At 38.1% G+C, this 21,343-nt stretch overlaps 2 protein-coding genes across 3 annotated transcripts; both read right to left on the reverse strand.

Annotated features, from left to right (window-relative positions):
* Nucleotides 1–1,202: 1,202 nt before the first annotated feature.
* Nucleotides 1,203–17,423, reverse strand: LOC6560716 (putative sodium-coupled neutral amino acid transporter 11). 2 transcript variants are annotated; one of them, XM_001986889.2, is made up of 10 exons: nt 17,113–17,423; nt 12,252–12,311; nt 6,349–6,645; nt 5,446–5,560; nt 5,091–5,343; nt 3,014–3,084; nt 2,673–2,834; nt 2,442–2,554; nt 1,922–2,113; nt 1,203–1,793 (listed from the first exon to the last, which is right to left on the reverse strand). In XM_001986889.2, exons 1-10 carry the CDS (start codon nt 17,167–17,169, stop codon nt 1,542–1,544), a joined length of 1,572 nt encoding a protein of 523 aa, XP_001986925.1. In that variant the 5' UTR covers nt 17,170–17,423; the 3' UTR covers nt 1,203–1,541. The 2 variants fall into 2 exon arrangements, with proteins under 2 accessions (XP_001986925.1, XP_032590500.1); XM_032734609.1 differs by lacking the exon at nt 12,252–12,311.
* Nucleotides 17,424–18,656: 1,233 nt separating this feature from the next.
* On the reverse strand, nt 18,657–20,421 carry LOC6559893 (protein NLRC3). The gene is made up of 2 exons (XM_001986890.3): nt 19,976–20,421; nt 18,657–19,641 (listed from the first exon to the last, which is right to left on the reverse strand). Exons 1-2 carry the CDS (start codon nt 20,388–20,390, stop codon nt 18,899–18,901), a joined length of 1,158 nt encoding a protein of 385 aa, XP_001986926.1. The 5' UTR covers nt 20,391–20,421; the 3' UTR covers nt 18,657–18,898.
* Nucleotides 20,422–21,343: the final 922 nt, after the last annotated feature.

The raw sequence follows: 21,343 nt of genomic DNA on the forward strand, positions 1-21,343 counted from the left end.
GTAAGCATAGTGTTCATATATTGAGTAAGTAAGTTCAATATGTGGTAAAAAGATCTCTTTAATCATATCAAAAATTCCATACAATATGTATTTACATAATATACATATATCGTGCATTATACAAATACAAACTCAACGAAAATACATACAAAAATATACGAGTGTGTTACGTACAGAAATATACATACATATATGCAAAATATAATCAGTGCCATTTGTTCAAACAACTTAAAACTGTTGTTTCACACAGATAGATGAAAGTTCTAGTTTGTTTATGTAATGTTCGTTTCTCATGTAGTGTGTTCAATAAAATTTGAAGGCTTAGTCACAAGCAATTCTTAAGAGTTGTATACATATATATAAAACGTTTAAATATGATTCGATTTGATAACTTTTTTTTTTGTATGCCATAAATAGATAGTTACAAATTGTTTAGTATAATACTTGTTTTGTTTTTGTTTTGTCTTTTTTGATTATTTTCAAATTCATCGCATTTAGTTTTGTTCTTCTGTTTGTATGTATTGTGTGTATATTGGTGCCCAAATATTTTCAGACTACGCTAGTAGCTACTTGTAATTACAATAACAACTATTAGAAAATTTCATGCATTACACCGACGTCTAAAGATCGAGGAACTTTCACTACATATTTCAATCTCATAAAAACAAAAACCTGCACATAAAAATGCAAAAATTATTTTCTAACAGCACAATCAAAATAAATGTAATGTAAATAAAGTTTAGATTGATTTTGGGTGCATTATAATTAAGTAACTTGTTGTTTTGTACTGAGATTCAGGTTTCAAATCGTTCGTATCACTTGCCCCACAATTAGCTAAGTCTCATAATAGACACACACACAAATACACACACACGACTAGATACACACACTACAACACAGTTTGAGATACTTTGAACATCAGAGGCTCAGGTACAAGTATTCGTTTTGCCCCTTTTCTCCAAATATAACATGTTGCCCTGAACTTATGATGGTGCAGCTACCAAAATGCAATTAAACAATTTAAATACCAGCAAGAATTCAGAAGGAAACTATTTTCGGTTTGCCGAAAATGTATTTACCCCTGCAGACACATTTATTGAGTTTATTCTATTTAGTTTATATGACTGAACAATATTCTAATCTTAATAAAAATCAAATCAAATGTTAGTTAATTTTATAGGCAATATATTGACACAGAAACATAACCAATTTAAGTTTAGCCAATTTTAGTCAAGTCATCTGCAAAAAATTAAAGTGTTTTTTTATTAAAAGAAATTGTTGCTAAATATAGGGCAACATAATCAAAGATATGTTTATCAAATAAAATAAACGCTGCAAGGGCATTACTAAACCAAACTCAATGATGTACCCAAAAATAAATTGGTTCCCACCCACACTCCACAGTCCACAAACTGCAAACCCACATCAATGCAAATTTGTATAGCCAATACTTATGACTAAAGTAATGACTTTTGGCTTGGCTGCTGTTGCCGTTACTCCTGCTCCTGCTGCTGTTGTTGTTGTGGTTGTTGTTACTGCTCTCAATTGAGCGCAACCTGAGCGGTACCATTCTGGAACTCCTGCCGGCAATAGCCCATCACAATATCGGAGCGGCAATCGCCTCCCATTAGACCTGGCAGCAGCACCGCAGCGCCCAGTATGGTGACTACCGCACCAAAGACAACCAGACCCAAAGCGGGCAGCTTCTCCCGGCTGAAGAGCGCATGCGGTTCCATTTGTATGTAGGCCAGGCCGGGCAGTATATAGGCCAGTGGTATGGCTGCCAGCAGACCCTAAGTTGTGAAGAAATTTGCATGAAATATAATGCCGAATGTTATTTGTTATTTCAAGATGTGTGTGTGTGTGTGTGTTTGCTTGTTTGTTTGTTTGTGTATAGAAATCGGTATGAAAATCAACCCACATTCAATTCCAACACGGAGCCCAAACAGTCGGTCATGGGCGATATTATGAAGGCGCTGAACACAATTGCCAAGGTAATCGCTTTCGAATACTCATCGATTTCGGCACCCTTCTCCATGCTAGGATCCTTGTCCTGGGTAAACTCACTGATGGGCTCCTTCAGCACAAAGCGATGCACGAGAGCACGAACAATCTGTAAAAACGTTGCAGCAAAATGAAACACTTTATCAAAATGCAACTGTGGCAAGAACACAAACAAATCTATGTGACAGCACAGCTGACCAAAAAAGGCACCAGCTGGTCAAAATAAAGTGCCATCATTACACAAACCCGCTCAAGGTTGGAGTCAAGGAGCGAATTGGGTGGTTGGGTGGGTTGTTGACTCTCTATAAGAACACTTTTATTTATTCTATTTCATTTTGAATAGCCGTTCTTACTTCTTAATCCTATATCAATTGTCTATTTATTCTCATCAGAGAATAATCTTAAATACTACTGGGTATTATTATATAAGAACATACCTCACGTGAAACGAAGCACTCGATGGGAAACGTAAGCAATATGGATATTGAGAAGAGCACACGCGAGAAATTCATCAAGTCATCATCCCAGCAATAGTTCTCCAGCAAGTCGCCTGTAATTAAATATAAATAGGCTTGCATATAAAAACAGACTACAAACGACAACAGATTAAAGCTACGTAAAAGCTCTTTAAGCAAAACAAAAGTGCGAAAAACATGCAATTAGTTTACCTTGGGAGAGAGCACGGAATGTCGAGTAGCCTGCAATTCCAAATAGAGCCGCCACTGTCCAGGCGAAACCAATTGAGATGTGGGTGACCTTCTCCCAGCGTTCCATGGTCGCCTCGCGCATCGATTGATAGACAAGAAAAGTGTTGTGGTGGCACATAAAAGCTGTGGCCAAGGAAAACGCGAAAAAAAAAAACAATTTTAGAAAGGACACATTGAAGAGAGAATGCACTTTAATTGTTTTTTATTTTTTTATTTGCGAGCGCTCTTATCCGCAATCTTGTAGTTGTTATCCCTTAAGCTGAGATCTTGCACAAGCAAACATATTTTATGTGGCTACCTACCAAATACCATGATGCCCGTGGCGGGTATTAGGTCCGTGTTCGCAAAGCGCCAGGATTCGGCCGTATCCGTGCTGCAGACAGCGGAAGTAGAGCAACAGGCAGCATGATAAAAGATTCGTTGGTAGGAAAAATTACACAAAGTTAACACCAAATTAACATTTTTTCCCGGGGCTTTTGCAGCTCGACAAATGTAAAATATTGCCAAAAAAAAACCTAAGGTGAGGTTTATATGCTTACGCGTGCAGCATTTAGGCCAAAAGATAAAAGCGAATTGAGAACAGGAAACAGAGAAAAACGAGCAGAAAAGTAAGCAAATTGGAATTTTATTCAAATTTGATGTTCAACTCAAAAAAATAACAGCAACAACTGCGAAGGGTCTGCAGCTGAAAAGCTCGAGGACCCGCTGACCATGAAATAATCATTGCCGAGTGGGTGGCAGCACTGGCAGTAACAGTAGTTTAGCAGCCAGCTTGAGTCGTCTAGCAGTCAAGCACAGCTGCCCACAGCGTTCCCATTGGCAACACTGTGGCAAGCAGGTAACGACTTGCCCCACAGAAAGAGAGAGATAGAGAGAGAGAGATAGAGACAACAAGAGCTAGAGAAATAGAGTACGATTGGGGCATGCAACAGCGAGTCTGTTGCCGCTGCACTGTGGGAAAACACAACTTTTTTCAATAAGTTCTTTTAAAAACTACCCCAAAAAACCGAACTGTTTTTATAGTTAATAAATAAACAACAACTTTCAAACTACATATTCGAATTGTTGACAAAACTAGAATCTATTAACAGATGCCACTTAAATAAATGAAGGTGGCTTGTATAAGTTGTAAACTTTATTGAAGCATCTCATTTTTGGACAATGCTGCACAAATTTGGTAAAATTTGGTAGATATGCGTCCATTTTAACTTTGTAGATTAATCTATTTTGATCAGTTGACAGTTGTCAGTTGAGTTTACTGTCCGCACTATGAAAATTGAATTTTGTTGAAATGAGTAGCCAAAATTCTACGTAGACTTATGAAACGATTGACAATTTTAATTGTAATAAGAATATTGTAATTTTGAAAGAACAGCAAACTTTTGCTTATCTTTAAGATATACATTTATGCCAGAAACCAACTCGTTGCACTGTGGCAAACTAATGAAAAGCCATAAAAGCCAAACAAGTGGCACACTATATTTTATGGAGCTGTGGTGCGCTGTTCAATGCCTCCGGGTCAGACGCAGCAGATTTAAAGGCACTAAAGCGCCACTTAGCACTAAAGCGACCAGGACTCAACCTCAACTACCCAAAAAGAAAAAAGAAGAAGAAAAAATAACTAACCCAGCTGGCAGCTGGCAGCTAGCAGCTAGCTGTCTGCCAAGTTATGCTCATAAATTCGTTTCTGCTCGCCGCACACTCAAATTGTAATTAAAATGCAAATAAATCTGTACGCGTTATTAGACAGTGTCGACACTTAAGAAGCAAAAATATTTTTTATAATTTTTATAAATTGCCACAAAACAGCCGCAAAACCTGCAAAAAGCATCCTTGTAGCGACCTGTGTTTATTCCACAAACCAAATTATTCACACAAACTTGATTTATTTCTTCGAGCGTTATTTTGGGAACTTTGTGAAAAAGTTATGACTTTTCTTTAAAAACAAAAATAACAACAACAAAAATTGGACAAATGGTCTATAAAAGTTGAATAACTTATCAGTAAATTAATAGTAATCACCAGAAAACACCAACTGACTGCAAAGTTTCTGCCTCTTTAAATAAGTAAAATTTAAATGTCAAATTAAAAGCGAATATGTAAGTTAAGTTCAACAAATGATATAAACTTTTATACAGTAAATACAATAAGGCTGCCCTAAACGTTACTATGACACCTAAAACAAATACAATTTGCTGACATTTACAAAAAACATTACTTTCACTAACACGAAGCGGCAACAAAGTGTCAGTTAAGGGGCCTAATTTTTGGCAAGGACTATAAATATGCAGCAGGCTATAAGACTTACGTGCTAGTTAAGGCGGTGATAAAACTGCTATATGTATCTATGTATCTATGTATCTATGTGTGTGTACTTACACTTTATAATCGCCCGACATAAGTTTCAGTATGACGGCAAACAATATGAAGACAACGCACGCCAAGCTAATGAAACTGGCGCGCGCCAAACGGGATACGTTCTTATAGAGGCAGAGGGGGACGACAACGCCCACAGTGACAAAAAAGACGACGCCCAATCTAACGGCGCCCATCGAGTCGCCCCACGATGGAAAGAATCGCACCAGAACTTTGGATAAAGTATCGCCCACAACAACATTGTACGAAATCATTGCTGCAAAATGGGATAACTTTGTTAGTTTTATGAGCGTGTGTGTACGTGTGTTGCCAAAATTTGTTGGCACTCGGATGGGATTTAACGATTAGCGCCACTTACCTAGAAAGGGGTACATAAATTGCAGCAGCGATAGCAAATAGTAACCGTATTTGCCATAGGCAGCCTCCATAATGCCCGGATAGCTGAATCTGCCGCAAATGTGACCGCATCTCACCTGAAAATGCAAATATTGTTTTCCATACTTTCGCAAAAGGGTATAATAATTTTGCCTGGCAATTTTGCCACTCTGACCACTTATTTTGTCAATGAGTATCCTGAGATGAGTTAGCTAAATTGACATTTTTCTGAATCCTATTATGTGTAAAAAGTTCTATCTTTTTTGGCGGCACACAAAGCAATTGATCAAAGTCTGCCAGATCGAACTAATATATTATAAAGTTACAATAGGAAGTAAAACTGAAAGCTGAACTGCTTTCTAAGATATCCTATCCTATCAAACTAACCATTTATGAGTATAGAATTACATTTTAGAGAGAGTTAAAAAAAATTATGAAGAACTTGTGCGGTCTTTAAAATAAAATATTCAAACTCATCAGTTAAACATTGGGCTACTATATCATTTGGTCAAAGTCCACCAGATTGAACTATTATATTATAAAACAGGAACTAAGATATTCTTATCCAACTTTTACCTTAACTATTAGGGTAAATCAATCGAAAGCACTTACAGCAAGGACCTACTCTATTCTAAAATGGAAATTCAAATAATCGATTTGCTCTTTTACTCAATTATTCAAGGGTAATTTGCGTCATATCACAGATAGCTAAGTTCTCTGCTATTAATTATGTCGATATTAAATTTTCTATTTGCGGAAATGCATTTAAGTTGAAGCTTTCTGCTAACGAGACACGCATCCAATTTCCGTTTCCGTTATGAGAACGTTTTTCAATTTGTCGGGCATTTAATGTGCGTTTGCCCATCCGGTACACATTTACACTCACCATCAGTATGAGCGAGTAGTCGGTTATGTAGGCGACCAGGATGAGCAGGGCCAGGCCCAGGCCAAAGCCGGCGCGGTGCAGAGCATAGGGTATGCCAATGACGCCGCTGCCAACGATCGAGTTGATATAGTTGAACGATGCTTGGGGTAATGAGGACAACGTGTCGCCAGAAATGCCATCCCCAAGTTGCTGTTGTGGTTGTTGCTGCTGCTGCTGATGCGATGATTGCTGCTGTTGCTGTTGTTGTTGCTGTTGCTGTTGCTGCTGGCCCTGTTGCTGATGTGTCTGATGGTCGGTCTGCAGATAGCGTTAAGCAAAAACAAATGTCATAGAGTAATTGTGAGTGTGGATACTTGGTGGGTTTAATGTGTGGACTGTGGTTGGTTCTAGTAATGCGGTCTCGGTTCGTTTTGGTTCGGTCTATTATTGCACGTTGATTGGGATAAGAGCGCAAAATTGCCTCGAGTGGCTCTTTACATCAAAAGCAAACTGTCCTCCCGACACGAAGCACACAAACACACACACACACACACAAAGAGACAATGTTGTGGCAGGTAGCATGCGACGTATACGTAACCTTATCGTAAATTGCGTCTGCCAGCGACAGTTACCTGGTCATAGTCAAAGTGCTTGTGCGTTTTGTTTGTCATTTTTATGATGGAACGCGAGCCAGCCCCCCTCTACCACAATCCAATGGTGAAGCAACCATAAAAGGCAACTTTATGTGAAGGGCTTAAACCGAAACCAAAATAAAATGTCACATCACAGCACAAGGCCAATTTTATGACAGCCAAAACACACTGAGAGTGTGGATGTGTGTGTGTATGTGTGACTGAATGTGTGTAGTTAGCCAAGTTAGGAGCAACTGATGCGTTCATTGCATTGCAAGTGAAAAGTTTTGCCAGCTGTTTGCAATTAAACAAGTTTTTACTTTTAACAATTTTTTGTTTCTACCATTTGTTATTTTGCACTCTCTTTCTACAAACGGCAAACAACTAACAGCAACCAGAAACAAAGTTGGGCGTACATCTGTCGAAGCCAACTCTAAAGTTAAGGCTGAAAAGCAAATATTTGAGTACAGCCACTTCGAGTGTCACCTGGCTGGCAGCGGTGTGGGTGTTGGGGCGTGCCACTGCTGCGTAATGAAAATTTCCGAAAAGCAAATTACGTGCGAGTTGAGTTCTCAATTCAATTAAGTGGGGACCGCTTGCAAAGTTCGTTGCATATTTACGGGGGGTGGCATGCGGCAAGTGTGGCAAAGTGCCATTAAAAGTGCCATTCGGTATCAAAGCAAACGGCTAATTATGCCAGGGCTGAGCAGGAAGAGTAAACTACAGTTGATCTTCTTAAAACCGAACCAAATTGAGCGACAATGGCCCTTAATTAACCATTTCAAGCCCAAACGACTTACTCTAAGCAGAGAAAACCAATTTATAGTTTTTTCCGTAAAGTCGAATTTTTACAAGTATTTTAGTAACTTTTAAAATTCAACTCAAAACATTTGAGATATTTTGGCAAACTTAATAATGAATCAGAAGATGGATATGATCCAAGTCTGCTCTGGATTCAGGAAAGCAACTATAAATTTCATAATTAAATACAGACAGATTTCGGCTAAGTTCTTCAAGAAAATATATACGAATGTATATATGGTAACTTATTATGAGGACAAAGCTCTCGACTTTAATGCATAAGACATTTTGTGACAAATGATTAAATGTACTCCTACTCGAAATCTCTATTCTAAAACGGTGAAGGTGGAGTAAGAGTTGTGGCACTCCATCATAATACAAAAAGGAGATGAAACGGAGCGTAACGTAACATAATATAATATAACGTAACGAAACGTAACCCAAATATCTAAGATGCCAAGGCTGGGGCCAACTGGACAAATGAAATTACAAACTTTTCTTCTGCAGCTGCACAAAAATAAACAAATTGCGCCATCAGATGAGCGGCAGCAAAAAAAGACAAGTAAAGGTGAGGAGAGAGAGAGAGAGGGAGCAAAAAAGATAAAAGGATAGGATTTGTGCGGAAGTAGCAAGTTTCTGGTCGTTAATCTTTCAGGGCAGAAGTCGAAAGCTGTGACTCGCTGTCAAAGCCAAAAATGACAGCCTTCTTGCTGAATGTGGCCTATGTTTTATTGTCATTGTGCCACACGTGAGCAGCTAAATGGAACATTTAAATGCATAATTTATAACGCGCCTGTTTTTTCGCTTTAGCCTGATGATATGAGCGGCAATTAGCTTTTTCAACATGCCGATTGTACAACAATTTTTAAAGAGCATCGCTTATCATTTGAATTGAAATCAGTTGTCGCACACATAAAAAAAAAAATAAAAAAAAAAGGATGCCACAAATGGCATAAAAAATGTAAGAGTTGCGACAGGTGCGTTGCCCATTCTCAGTCCCTTGGCGCCCGCTTTCAAATGCTATTTATTCAAAATAACATTTTTTCCTTTTATACATGCCAGCACTTTGTTAGGAGCCTCCAAATGCTGTCAGCCATAAAAGGGAAAAAATATGCGAACCTTGATAAGACGACGAAAGCGACGACAACATGAATTCTTCATAATTATTATTCAAGTTTATTCATATTTAATATTTACTCTCCAGAGGATTTTAGTATTTATTTGTTAGCTTGCTTGTTACACATGTACGGTTTGCAGCATTCAATTTATTCAGTTTTCGGCTAACAAAACAAAACTTAATGTTTTCGGCCTTATAAAGATTGTCGTAAACAAAATCACATGAATAATTTGTGTGTGTGCCAAACTCCCTGCCAAACAATTAAAGCTCGCCATCCAATTAATTTCAAAGAGCAAGAGCGAAAAGCAAACAAAAATAAAGCGAGAGCAATATAACAGCCTGCACAGGTCGAAACTGAATTGAGCCAAAGCGTGTGAAGCGCAAAATGGCAACAAAAACAGAAATTACAAACAAGAGAGCCTCAACCAGTTCAGCAGGCCAAACGCGACTTTATTTATGCCCTATACTATTCAGAGCTTTGTATTTAATACAGAATATATGTCCGCTTCATACGACTTATACTACGCGATTCAAGCGACCAAAAGCGACTGACTCTTACTTCATGAAAATAGCTTAAACATAGCATCGAAGAAGGTCTTGATCATAAGGAACTTACAATTACCGTTGCTCGCTGACAACAACAGACTAAGACTACAAAACGGGAATGCAAGACAAGCTGCGGTGTACATAGGCAAATACAGTTATTTCCAACACTAAGAATAGAAATATTACAAATTGTCGCTATTCAAAGTGAAAATATTAAGTAGAAATTTAACTTTATCATCATATTGATTGTTAAAACAGCAACAGTTGAAGCAACATTTTGCATTTGACATATTTAATTTATGAAATTACTTAATATTCTCGAATTTGATGAAACTTTGGGTCACTTTCTCAACTTTGTCTATGCCGCAAGCGTAGTTAAAGTTTAAAACAATTCGACCTTTTATGTGCTGAATGAACATTTGACTAAATAAAATACATACGTTACACAGACCCCTATAGGGTATTAGGCACGAGAAAAAACTGTTCAGGTATTTCCTGGCATTTGCACACATTCACACACAACAAATAGGTCTGTGAGGCAGGTACACATTTCTAATAAAAGGCAAACATTGCCCAAGACAAACAACAACAGAAAAAACACACACAAAAACACAAATATAAGCACAAATACACATCCACTCACATGCTCAGGTAGGCAAGGGCAATCTGAGGCAATCCGAATGCTTCAGATAGGAAGCAAACAAACCTTTTCATGCATTGCACGATTTTAATTAATAATATTCATGTGCCCAACAAGGACCTCCTCATTTGGCAGCAAGTGGAGCTGTCCAGTGGAGCGCACAACACAGCAACACACACACACACACACACACACACACCCAGTGTAGTAGCTACTTGTAAAAAAAAAGTGCAAATTGTGTTTGTTTAATGAAATTAGGCGACACGGGTAGGACTGAAAATAAAAAAGACCAGAAACAAAAAAAAAAAAAAACGTGGACATTGAAACGTGTTGGTTGCGCTGCGGGCGCGACATTTTTATTTGTGGGGGAGGAGGTAAACGTTTAGGCGCAAATGTCAATACAATGCCGGAGGGTTTGGCTCGGACCACCAAGGGCGTTTTCAGAGTGCTGCAATTAACGAGCACCAACCAAAATGTCCAAAATAAATTATGCGCATGCCAAATGTCGAGCGCACAGACTGCGCTTTTTTTTTTGCTGTTGGTGTCGGCGCTATTGCCATGAGCCATGTTGACTTGTTGTTGTTGTTGTTGTTGTTATTGCACATACAGATAAACAAACAAAACCATAAAAACACCGACACCCAACCCACGATACCCCTCTCTGCAAATACAGACATGTCAGTCAATTGACCGAAGCAAGAACAAACAATTTTTGTGACCTTCTTTTTTGACGTCTGGCCTTTTGTCTTGACTTGGACTTTTCCTTTTGATCTGGTTCTTGTTGAATTTAATACGATTTTAAAATTAAGTTCATAAATTAATAATTTACATGCGCTTTTAACAAAAGTTTTTTGTACTTTAAATAAAGTGCATAAATTACCACACGAAAGTTCGGCTTTGCCTTTTAGTTGACGGCAAAGTTTGCTCTTTAGCTCTAAGGCTAACAAAGCATTACAAGTCCTTTTAGAATTGGCAATTTGCGTTTTTGCTACTCCTCACTCTGTTGGCCCGGCTGCCATTAGTTGTGCAAACAATCAGCTACTTTGGCCAGGTTCTTACTTTCATTCTGACCATGGGCCATAGTTTTTTTTACGACTATTATGCCATGTTCTTAATATCGAGCATGTTTTGTTGGGGATTTTGGTTAGCCATGTTCGCCTAATGGCAATGCCAACACTTTCAATGTGAGCCTATGAAAGCAATTCCTGCAACAAGACATCAACACACATTAGAACACACACATACACACTCAGAGCGGCACACATACCTACATACATCACTCCTACATCCACATATCAAATTCCAGAAGTGTTCTTGTTGTCAGCTCAAGAAAAATTGAACTTTCTGCATACTTTTGCCACGCTTACATTGAACCACTTCTTAACATGTATTTAATGGATGCAACATTCTATTATTAACATTATTAAAATACAAAAATAAACAATTCTAATAATTAATGTGCTTCGAAAACTGCCGTCATGCCGTCGTCAGCAAGTGATTCTATTTTGTCATATTTAATTATTGATTTTGCTTTGACTTTTCAAGCAGAATAATAGATTTTAGAATTTTAAGCTTCAGTGAATTTAATTCGAGCCAGCAAACAGTAGCTGACGTGAATATATTGCAAATATTTAAATATTTGCATCGTTTAAATGAATGAATGTATAGCAATAAGTGGAAGCAGTATTCGTTTAATGTCAAGAACAGCAACAAGAAGAAAATAAATTGCACTTTTCATCATCAGCTTGCGTCTTAACTAGTCCCTGGGAGTGTCATGGCTCTTAATAAACTTAAATTGAAATTAAATTTAATAAGTCGAGGCGCACACAAGGCATCAAGCGGAAAATATTAAAATAAAAAAAAGGGAAATTCTTTGATGATGCCTGAGACCAAAAGCAATTTTCACAGAGTACCGAGAAGGTTGCGGCCAATGCCAGAAATGTTAGCCTCCAACATACCCCACATTCTCTCTTTCTCACAATCTCTCTCACTCTTTCTCTCTCTGTCTCTGTATCTCGCTCTCAGTGTGGGTCTCAGTGTCTGAGTCGCCTGTGGGTGCGCCTGTGAGTAATGTTCTTGGAATTTAATGAATGTGAATGTGAACACGAATGCAGACATGTCGATTTGGATGTCAATGGAATGAGGCGATGGAGGAGACGAAATCAACGAAATGTGGGTCAAACATTACCTTCATTAAATTGTTGAAGTCGTCGAACGCATAAGCCTCAGCAGCGGACACGTCGCTGCCCTGAAATGCAGTATCGATTTTGAGTTAAAAACAAAAAAAAGAAAATCAAATTTTTTGCCATTTAATAAAGTTTAATTCTTTGGAGTGCACTCCAACGAAACTTTTATGCAAAGTGCGTTTTATGTGCGGGGTTGTTAAATAACATGCGCTATCAAAATATGCATTGCATACCAATTAGGTAGCATATAGTAAAAAAAAAAATAAATATGATAATAGCAAATTCATTCCGCATGCCAAATATATAGATATAGTTAGATTGAGCACGTGATTTATTTATACCCTACACAGATTTAAATGAATCAAATCGTGGCATATCCAGATACTAAAGGGAGCATATTATTTTCTTGTTATTATATGAAAAACTTTCTCGGCAATATTCAAAACCATTTTAGATAATTTGTATTGTAACATTTAACAATTTAGATCACCATATTAGCAATATACTACAACTTTTGTATAAGCAACGAGTGAATTATCTAAATGGTATAGAAAAAACGCCAATAGTTTTAAAATATCTGCCTTTTATAACGCATAACTTACTGGATTATTGAATATAAATATTTTGCCTACCCTGTAGCTGTGTACTGGGTATCTTCCACACCAGTTGTTTTGATAAAAGACTTACACTTGTTTTATGTAAAAGCGCAAATCAGCCCAATGGACTTCATGAGGCTGCTATAACCCCCAACTTTGAATGGGCGGTTTGTTTTTTATATATATATATATATATATTTTTTTTTATTGTTTTTATTATTATTTTGCGTTGCCGTCAGTTACCAAGATATCCACAAATACAGAGAGCCCAGTGAACTTGGAACAGACAATCCGCTATAGACTTGGCCCCGAGCACATTTGTTTTTATTGTTTTGGCACCAAACACATACACAGAAACCGACAAACACACAGATAGACAAACGTTGAATCCATCACAGAGGCATAAAATCGGCATGAACGTGAAATCGAAACCATTTAAAGCGGCAAAGCCATCCCCAGAGAAAGAAGCAGTGAGGGACAATTGAGTATATGGGAAGTGGATGGAGGGTGGCTTGAGGCATGGATACAAAATCAGCAGTGGCAACGGCAATGACAGCTGGTTGTACTTGGCACACCTTAGGAAAGCTTTAGCTGCCACTCGAACTTTGCCATTTTTTATGTGCGGCTTGAGATTTTTATTGGTCGTTTTTCCTGATAATGCATAAAAATTTTTGACAACAGCTGTTGAATTCGATATTCGATATATGTAATACAAGAAAATATCATATCTTAAAGTCTGATTTCATGCGTTGATAAGCTTAGAAGTATATGCAACAGTTACACAAATTGCATTGCATAATCTGCACTTGGATACAACTCAAAATTGTGCTAAGCATTTCTGGCTTGCAAGGCACGCCCACACAAGTACACACACACACACACAGAGGCAGCCCCTTGACATACATGCACTTAGTCACTGTCACTCTCAATAAAGAAACGATGACAGGGATGCCGATATCGACATTGACGTCGACATTGGCGCCGCATTGTCCTTCAAATTGCTTAAATAGGTTTCTTCTTGGATTTGGTGATGTGTCCACGTGCCATAGTCACTAGCAAGAGATGTGGTTATTCAATTAGGTCAATTTTAGTTGCTGGTCTGATCACTCCATTGGCTTCACATTGGCCAGCTAGCAAATTTGCATTTTTACATTCTCCTCGAGGCGTTCACAAAAATGTCACAAGCCATTCGGAAGCTGTGGGACTGCATGGCGAATACTTAACAATAGAAACCACATTTCTTTATAGGTTTGATGGCTGCTATATTATTGTCCATTGTGCATACGAGAATGAATTGAAAAGCTCTGTTCTTTGGAAATTGGTCTCTCAGTTGGGATATGAAGTCAAACACTGCCTGAGATGCTTTGATCTATTCGACTCATTAACTCAGATAGCAGCATGGCAATACTTCAATTTTAGTTAATAATTTTACATTATATTACAGTATTTTCGATTTGAGACCATTAAAATAGGACTAAACTTTGACTTTATATATAGACGCTGTTATGATAATATACAATGTGACAGTGACAAATTGTTGAGTATTGAATTTATCACAGAAACGACACTCGTTGACTATTTTCGAAGATGTTTCTCAAGATTGTATGCGAAGGGCCAATATCAATATTTACGCTTTGAAGACGTGTTGCCTGCCACAAAACTTGCACTCTCATTTATATTCTTGTTGTGGATTCGCTTGCACAAGTTGCTGCAGACGACATTGATTTCTGTTATCGCATCTTTTTGCTGGCGCTGCAGGGCTGGTAGATCGGAGAGGAGGGGAATGCGTAGGATTAGTCGCCTGCTCAACAATATGAGTGTGTTCCTTTAACATTTTTATTTGATATTTGAACAATGTAAATGACGGGAGGCAAGAGTCAAGAGTCTTGGCTGCGGTCGTATCCTGGCAAGGTCACACTCCAGGCCGCATGCCTTGCATATTAAGAGGCGATTAGGCGGTCCCAGGCAGCAAATGCCAAATGCCTGTTGCCACATGTGGCTGTTCCATGGCCATCATAACAATGCTGCTGAACCCATCAGTATGTTCAGCAGTCGTCATAAATGCCTCAAGTATGTGTGTGTGTGTGTTTTGTAATTAAAGCCTAAGATGCGAGCGACTTATCGATTTTATTATCAAAGTTGCAACCGCAACAGCAGGGACAGCCGATGCTGCCACCGCAATTGTTTTCCCCAAGGGCGCTTGCTAAAACTTGCCATACCTAATTAAATTTTTAGGACAGACATTCCAGATGAAAAACTTCCGACAATGCCAAAACCCTTTCGCACCCGGACAGACAATAGCCAAAAGAAGAACTGATAAATTGCGCGTTCACAGCAAAGGTCACAGTGCACACACAATATATAACTAATATTGCAAGATTTTGTGGTTTCATTTGGAGTCCAACCACGCAAACACACACACACAAGCACACAGACAGACAGACAGACACCTTCCATTAATCATAACAATGTGTGTAGGAGGTGTACATAGAAATGTGTGTGTGCGTCTATCGCCTTGCATGTAATTTATCAATTTGATATTGGGCAGACTAGCATATGGTAACGTATTGAGTTATCACTCAATCAAAACGGTATTAGCTGCCCTTATAGTGGTTATGTGGTGCTATCCAATGTGTCATTGTCTTAATGCCCCAAGCGTGTGTAATTTGCGTGTTGATTTTGTTGCTCCGTCATCGCCATTAGGGGCAACGAAAACAAATTGATTTCATTCATGATTTAACAGTTTGCTCGATTGGGCGCACACGCAAGCCAATTGCCAAGATTTTCTCCAGATTGTTTATTAGCACAATTTTATGTGCAGCACCAACACACACAAAAACATTTGGTAATGAATCTTTTGTAAGCTAACCGCAACGTTTGCCATTTTACTTACCACCAACCCAAGGACCGCCCCCTTTTTTGTATATATTTGAACAATCTTATGGGATTATCGACCTTTCCACACACCCTCGCACACTTATGCCTATATATGTATATGTATCAATATTTATATATACATAAGTTCACTGATATGATTCATATCAATGATTAAACCCTGCCCTGCTTAAATCGGAACTCATATTTATTTATTTATTTATATGAATCGGAGCTGGCCACGTGACGTGCCTGACAGAGAACTTTGTGCATATGTGCGAACAGTGTTAATATTAATACGAGAAATATTAATCAAATTGTAAATAAAGTAAATTATGCAAATTAACATATGTTAAGATGTTTAATAACTGAATTCATAACTAGTTTCGACCTCCTGTAGAATTTGCATATGATGAATAGTATGTCAATTAAATAAACCTAAAGCTGACAGCTTACCTATAATTTTGATTTAAAATAAAGGATGAAAGGCATCAAGACTAAATTATCCAATTAAAAAAAATATATTATTTATTCCCACAAATTAATTACAATCTGCAACGTTGTCGCCCGTCATAAATACTCTTTCAGCTATATTTTCATAATTATAATGAGTTTAAAATTTCTCAATTATTATCGTAATAAAATAATAGTTGCATTCATAAATCTGTCATAAAAAGTCATCACCGCAACAATTGCAGAATATTTTAATTATATCCCTTTTTTGCTCTAGCAGCAAAAACCAATAAACTACAGATTGATTGATAATGCATTTTAATTAAAAACATATCATGTATTTGCATGCTGGAAGAATTATAGATAAATAAATTGTATATCACATTGTCAAAATTAATGGATTAATGCATATTATATCATGCGTAAAGTTCAATAATTAACTCAATTCAAAATCAATCAAATCCTGGGCATATGCATTTCGAAGTCCATTAAGCATACGCTATGTGCAGTCAGATGGAAAGGAAAGGCCAACAAAAGCTTGATTGAATCAAAGCAACTTGGAAGGATCAAAGAAACGGGGAAGTCGGTCTGATTTTCTCGGTAAATTAAGTAATTTTACGAAATTTTGTGGTGAAAGGAATCGACGGCAAGTGGCGAGGGAGTGTTGCGTGATAGAGGATTTCTTGACAAAATAACCAATTAGGGACTCAGTGGACAGCTTCGTTTTTTGCTGCAGCTGCCGCAAGTTAATGAGCACAATTGCTATTAATTAAATTACAACAATGAAAATGTTGCACACACAAAGGCGCGCGTCAAGCACTTAGCGCACGTTGAAGGATCCAATAGAGAAAAAAAAAATAAGAAAAACTGTGCCTCAAAATGCGTGCAATTAATTTTTGAGAGCGGGTGCTGCTGCTTACAACATGTGGCAGCCACTCACCTGCCGTTGCAGTATATAACTGAATTCCGTTGCCGTGTTGCGTCGACTGTCGTTCATTTTGCTAGCCGCCTTTTCCAACGATTTGCCGAGCGTTATATGGCCAAAGTTTTTACAGCTACTGCTTCAGTTTTATGTTCAGGCTTAGCTTGGATTTACTTTCGGGTTTTGTTTAATTTAAGTTTAGCTGAGTAAAGTTGGGCTGAGTTCTGTTTAGGTGGGTGCTTGGTCTTGGTTTTGGTTTCGGTTGTAGCTGCTTTGCGGCACTTAGTTGCACTCAGTGGCCATGAGAAAATGTTGTTTTAAAACTCATCAAACAAAACAACAGCAACCTGAAAGTGCAAGGAACATAACAGGAAAAGGAAACGATAACACAAATATGTAAAATAATATTAACTTTCTCACTTTTAAATATTTCATTGCTATGATTTACATTGGCTATTCATTTTACGTATTTTTTTTATTATTATTATTCTAACAAATAATTTCTTCATAGTCGTATCCAAATACTTAATTAATATTTAATTAAAGAATACTAAGTTAATATTAATATCAAAACCAAAATTCTTAAGCTAAGTTCTGTTTCCTAAAATTAGGCTGAAACACTTTCACTTTTAATTGCCGCAGAGCATTCGCACAACGATAAGAACAGCGAAGAGAACAATTACAATAATATGCTTGGTAAATCACTTTAATATTTAGTGCACTAGCAATTTATTTAAATATTAATGAATAACGCCTCGGATTTTAGTTTATAGTAGATTTTTTGATTGGCTTATTGCATTTTCATTTACTTTTCGTTTGATTTGGTGGCGATTTAGTTGCTTCGACGCTTTCGATGAGACTGATGCAATAAAAATATATTGCGAAACTCTCAACAAGGATAACGTTGGCGTTGTCGTCGTCGTCGTTGTCCTGTCGTCTGACGATGTTGTCCTCGTCTCGGGTTCTGTTTGCCGTTGAAGTTTTGTGCTCAATGCTTCGCAGCTGTTTGCTGCGCATTGTGTTGTTGTTGTTGCCATTTGACTTTGAAATCGACAACAATAATGCACACACAGGCACAGACACAGTCACAGGCACAGACACATAGTCACACTCAAACACTGCGCGCTCACAATAACAACAAAATAGCCGGAAACCAAAGCGAAAGTTGCCAGACTGTCAAGTTATTATAAAGCGTTGCTGACTTAGTTCAAATATGCGTTGACATCAACCCAATGTTTAGATAAATATCTCTAAATTCCAGAGAACTCTAACACGCTTTTGTCACATATTTCGTTAAACATAAGAATAGCACTTATCTTAGTGATTGCATAAAACATTAACAGTCTGGCAACTTCAGGCTTTCGCGTTTCATTCATAGTTGCAAAGGCAAAACAACAGTTGAAGAGAGCAAGGAAAATATTGAGAGAGCTCGCTGACCAGCTTTGCGCACGTGTTCTGAAGCTGCAAAAAGCTTCTGTCAGATGGCGCTAAAATTTAAAAAAAAACGGTTAACGATTAGTAATTGCTTAGAATGTTTGTTTGTGAAAATAACATTAATTTAATTACAATTATTTTTAGCATTCACTATCGGTTTTGTATTGTTGCTAAAATTGGTGATGCTCAAAATGTACATAAGCGATAGCTCCGGGTTTGTGTTCAAAACATTTTACTTTCTAGGCTTTTTCCTTGCCTCAACGCTAGTTGCCTGCTCTAATCTTCATCACAATAAATATTTGCATCACTAAATAGATTTATGTATTCAATATCGCACATTAGGAACAAAAAACACATGAAACCCCCATTTCTAGCGCCAGGGCACAATGCGATAGTCCTGCAACGCCTCGTCGTACGTGTAGCTAATGTCGATCTCCTCCTGCAGAACCACTTTGGCATCCAGCAGGCGTCTCATAATCATTGCAGTGCGTGCATCAAACAGGTTGCCATACAACTGCAGTCGCTTCATGCGGCACGGCTTCTTAAGGGTCAGCAGTATAAGATTGATGGCCTCGGCATCGATCTTATTGTCATTTAAATACAAATGCTGCAGCATGTAGCAGGAGCTGAAGTATTTGGCCACCCACTCGCCGCCATGGGACCCAATCGAATTGCCGCTAATGTCTAGCAGCTCCAGTGTGCCACCTTTCGCAATGCCACCCATGAGGAACATGGCCCCGTCAGCAGATATTAAATTGTAGGCCAGATTCAGTTTACGCAACACACATCTTGGACTAACCAAATATTCAGCTATCACCTCCATATCCTGGGCAACAAATTCGCATTGCTGCATTGTCAGCTCGACCAGTTTGTTTTGCATTAGCAGCGAGCCCACAATCGACGCAATCTTCTCAGTGTCCAGCGTTAGATTCTCCCCAATTAGACGGCTAGCATAGAAATTGCGCATGCTGCTGGACTTGTGCACCCCATCCGCCACAATGGCAAAATTATACTGGCTCAAACTGCAGCTGGACACGTTTAGAGTGTGCAGCGTTTTGCTGGCCAGCAAAAATTCTCTGAGCATGCTTGCAGCTTTACAGGATAATGTTGTGCCTGCAATGATGAGATTTATCATTTAGCTTTGAGTGCACAGAAAACCACATGACTGGAATAAATATTATCGGCGAAGTCATTCTTACAATTTTAATCATGAGAGTTTTCTTTAAAAACGTTAACAATTCTTAAAAAAAAAAACTTTACATTGAAAGCGGCTATTTTAAGACTGAAACGAAACGAAAATATTGTTAAGTTTTATTAAAATTCCATCCCTATTCTAATAGATACTACAATTTTAAAGAATATACCATTTAATAGTGGATAATAATGATGTTAAAAATGTCTTGCATTTTCTTTTCAGTGTGGTAAATATTCGGTGACATTCGCTTACCCTCCAAGCTCAGATCCGACAGCTGCATTATGTGCGCTCTCAGGCGAAGCATCACAAAAAACTCATGCGGCAGTCGCATGAGTCTCAACTCAATCCTTGGCACGTTCTGCAGCGAGCGTGCAAAATCCTGCAGCAGTCGAACATCCTTATTGCTAACTACCACGCTCCAAACGGAAACGGAAAACAAACGGCGTTGCATTAGGAAGTTTACAATGGTGCGAAAATCACGTATACAGTGGTAACCGCGATTCATGCGCTCCTCAAAGTCCAAACGGCGAAACTGAAAGTTTTTATACGGACGCTTATCGTACTCACGCTGCCAACAGTGGAGCAACAGTGTGGTGAACGTACGACCCTTTTCGGGAAGTGTGCGCATGCACGAACACGGATCGTAATTGCAAGGCAAGTCACACATCTTCGATTTATATAAATATGTAGTTGTGTGTTTGCGACTTAAGTGAAAGGAAAAACTAGTTATGATTCAATGACAAGTTAAGCGTTGACGAACGCGTGCTGAGAAGTTTCATCAAATACTCAAATGCTTTGCCTCATATTCGAACTGTAACAATTATTATTGTGTGTGGCAAAAATTCAGGCATCATAAATGCCAATTAAGTTATTGTAATTCTTTGGTTTGTTTTAAAACTTGTCCTGTTGTCAACATTTCTGTCCTTTTTTGGCTTATATCCGAAACTTTGAAAACAGATAATTGACACAAGCTTTGCATTCAAATTTCATGAGAAGTTCTTAAGCAATTCACAAACAAAATATTGGCAAAACACAAACTGATTATTATTATTATTGATAGGCCTTTGATTAAGCATTTATTTCGCATTGGAGTTTGATAGTATTCGGCTCTTAAAAGTCAACTGCCGCAAAGTATGCAACAAAAAGAGCACAAGTATAAGCACTATAAACACCCTGTGTGTGTGCGACGGCCTGTGCGTGTGTGTGGAACTGCAGATAGAAGTCAACAGCCGTCGTCATTAGCATAGTTAGCAGAACTTTTTGCACACATTTAAGGCAAAAAATTACCATAAACGATATTTCATTCAGTTTGCCACACTTAACGCTAGACGGTGCCACAGCGACTACTTGCAGGGACAACTGCAGCACAATGAATTAATTCGCAACCACGTGGACTGAGTGAAGCACTGTAAATACTTATATGTACAATGGTTAAATGCGTGCCGGCACGCGCCGACTGCCCTATAAATAAAGAAGCAGACAGACAGACCGATAGACAGACCTGAACGACCTGAAATCTATGTATGTATTTACTTATAATAATATCAACAAAAACACAACAAACAAGTCAAATCGATGAGAAGAAGAAGACCAAGGAGTAAGAGAGACAGGAAGGAGGTG

The sequence above is a fragment of the Drosophila grimshawi genome, unplaced genomic scaffold, assembly GCF_018153295.1.
Source record: "Drosophila grimshawi isolate 15287-2541.00 unplaced genomic scaffold, ASM1815329v1 contig_1369, whole genome shotgun sequence".
NCBI classification, from domain to species: Eukaryota; Metazoa; Arthropoda; class Insecta; order Diptera; family Drosophilidae; genus Drosophila; species Drosophila grimshawi.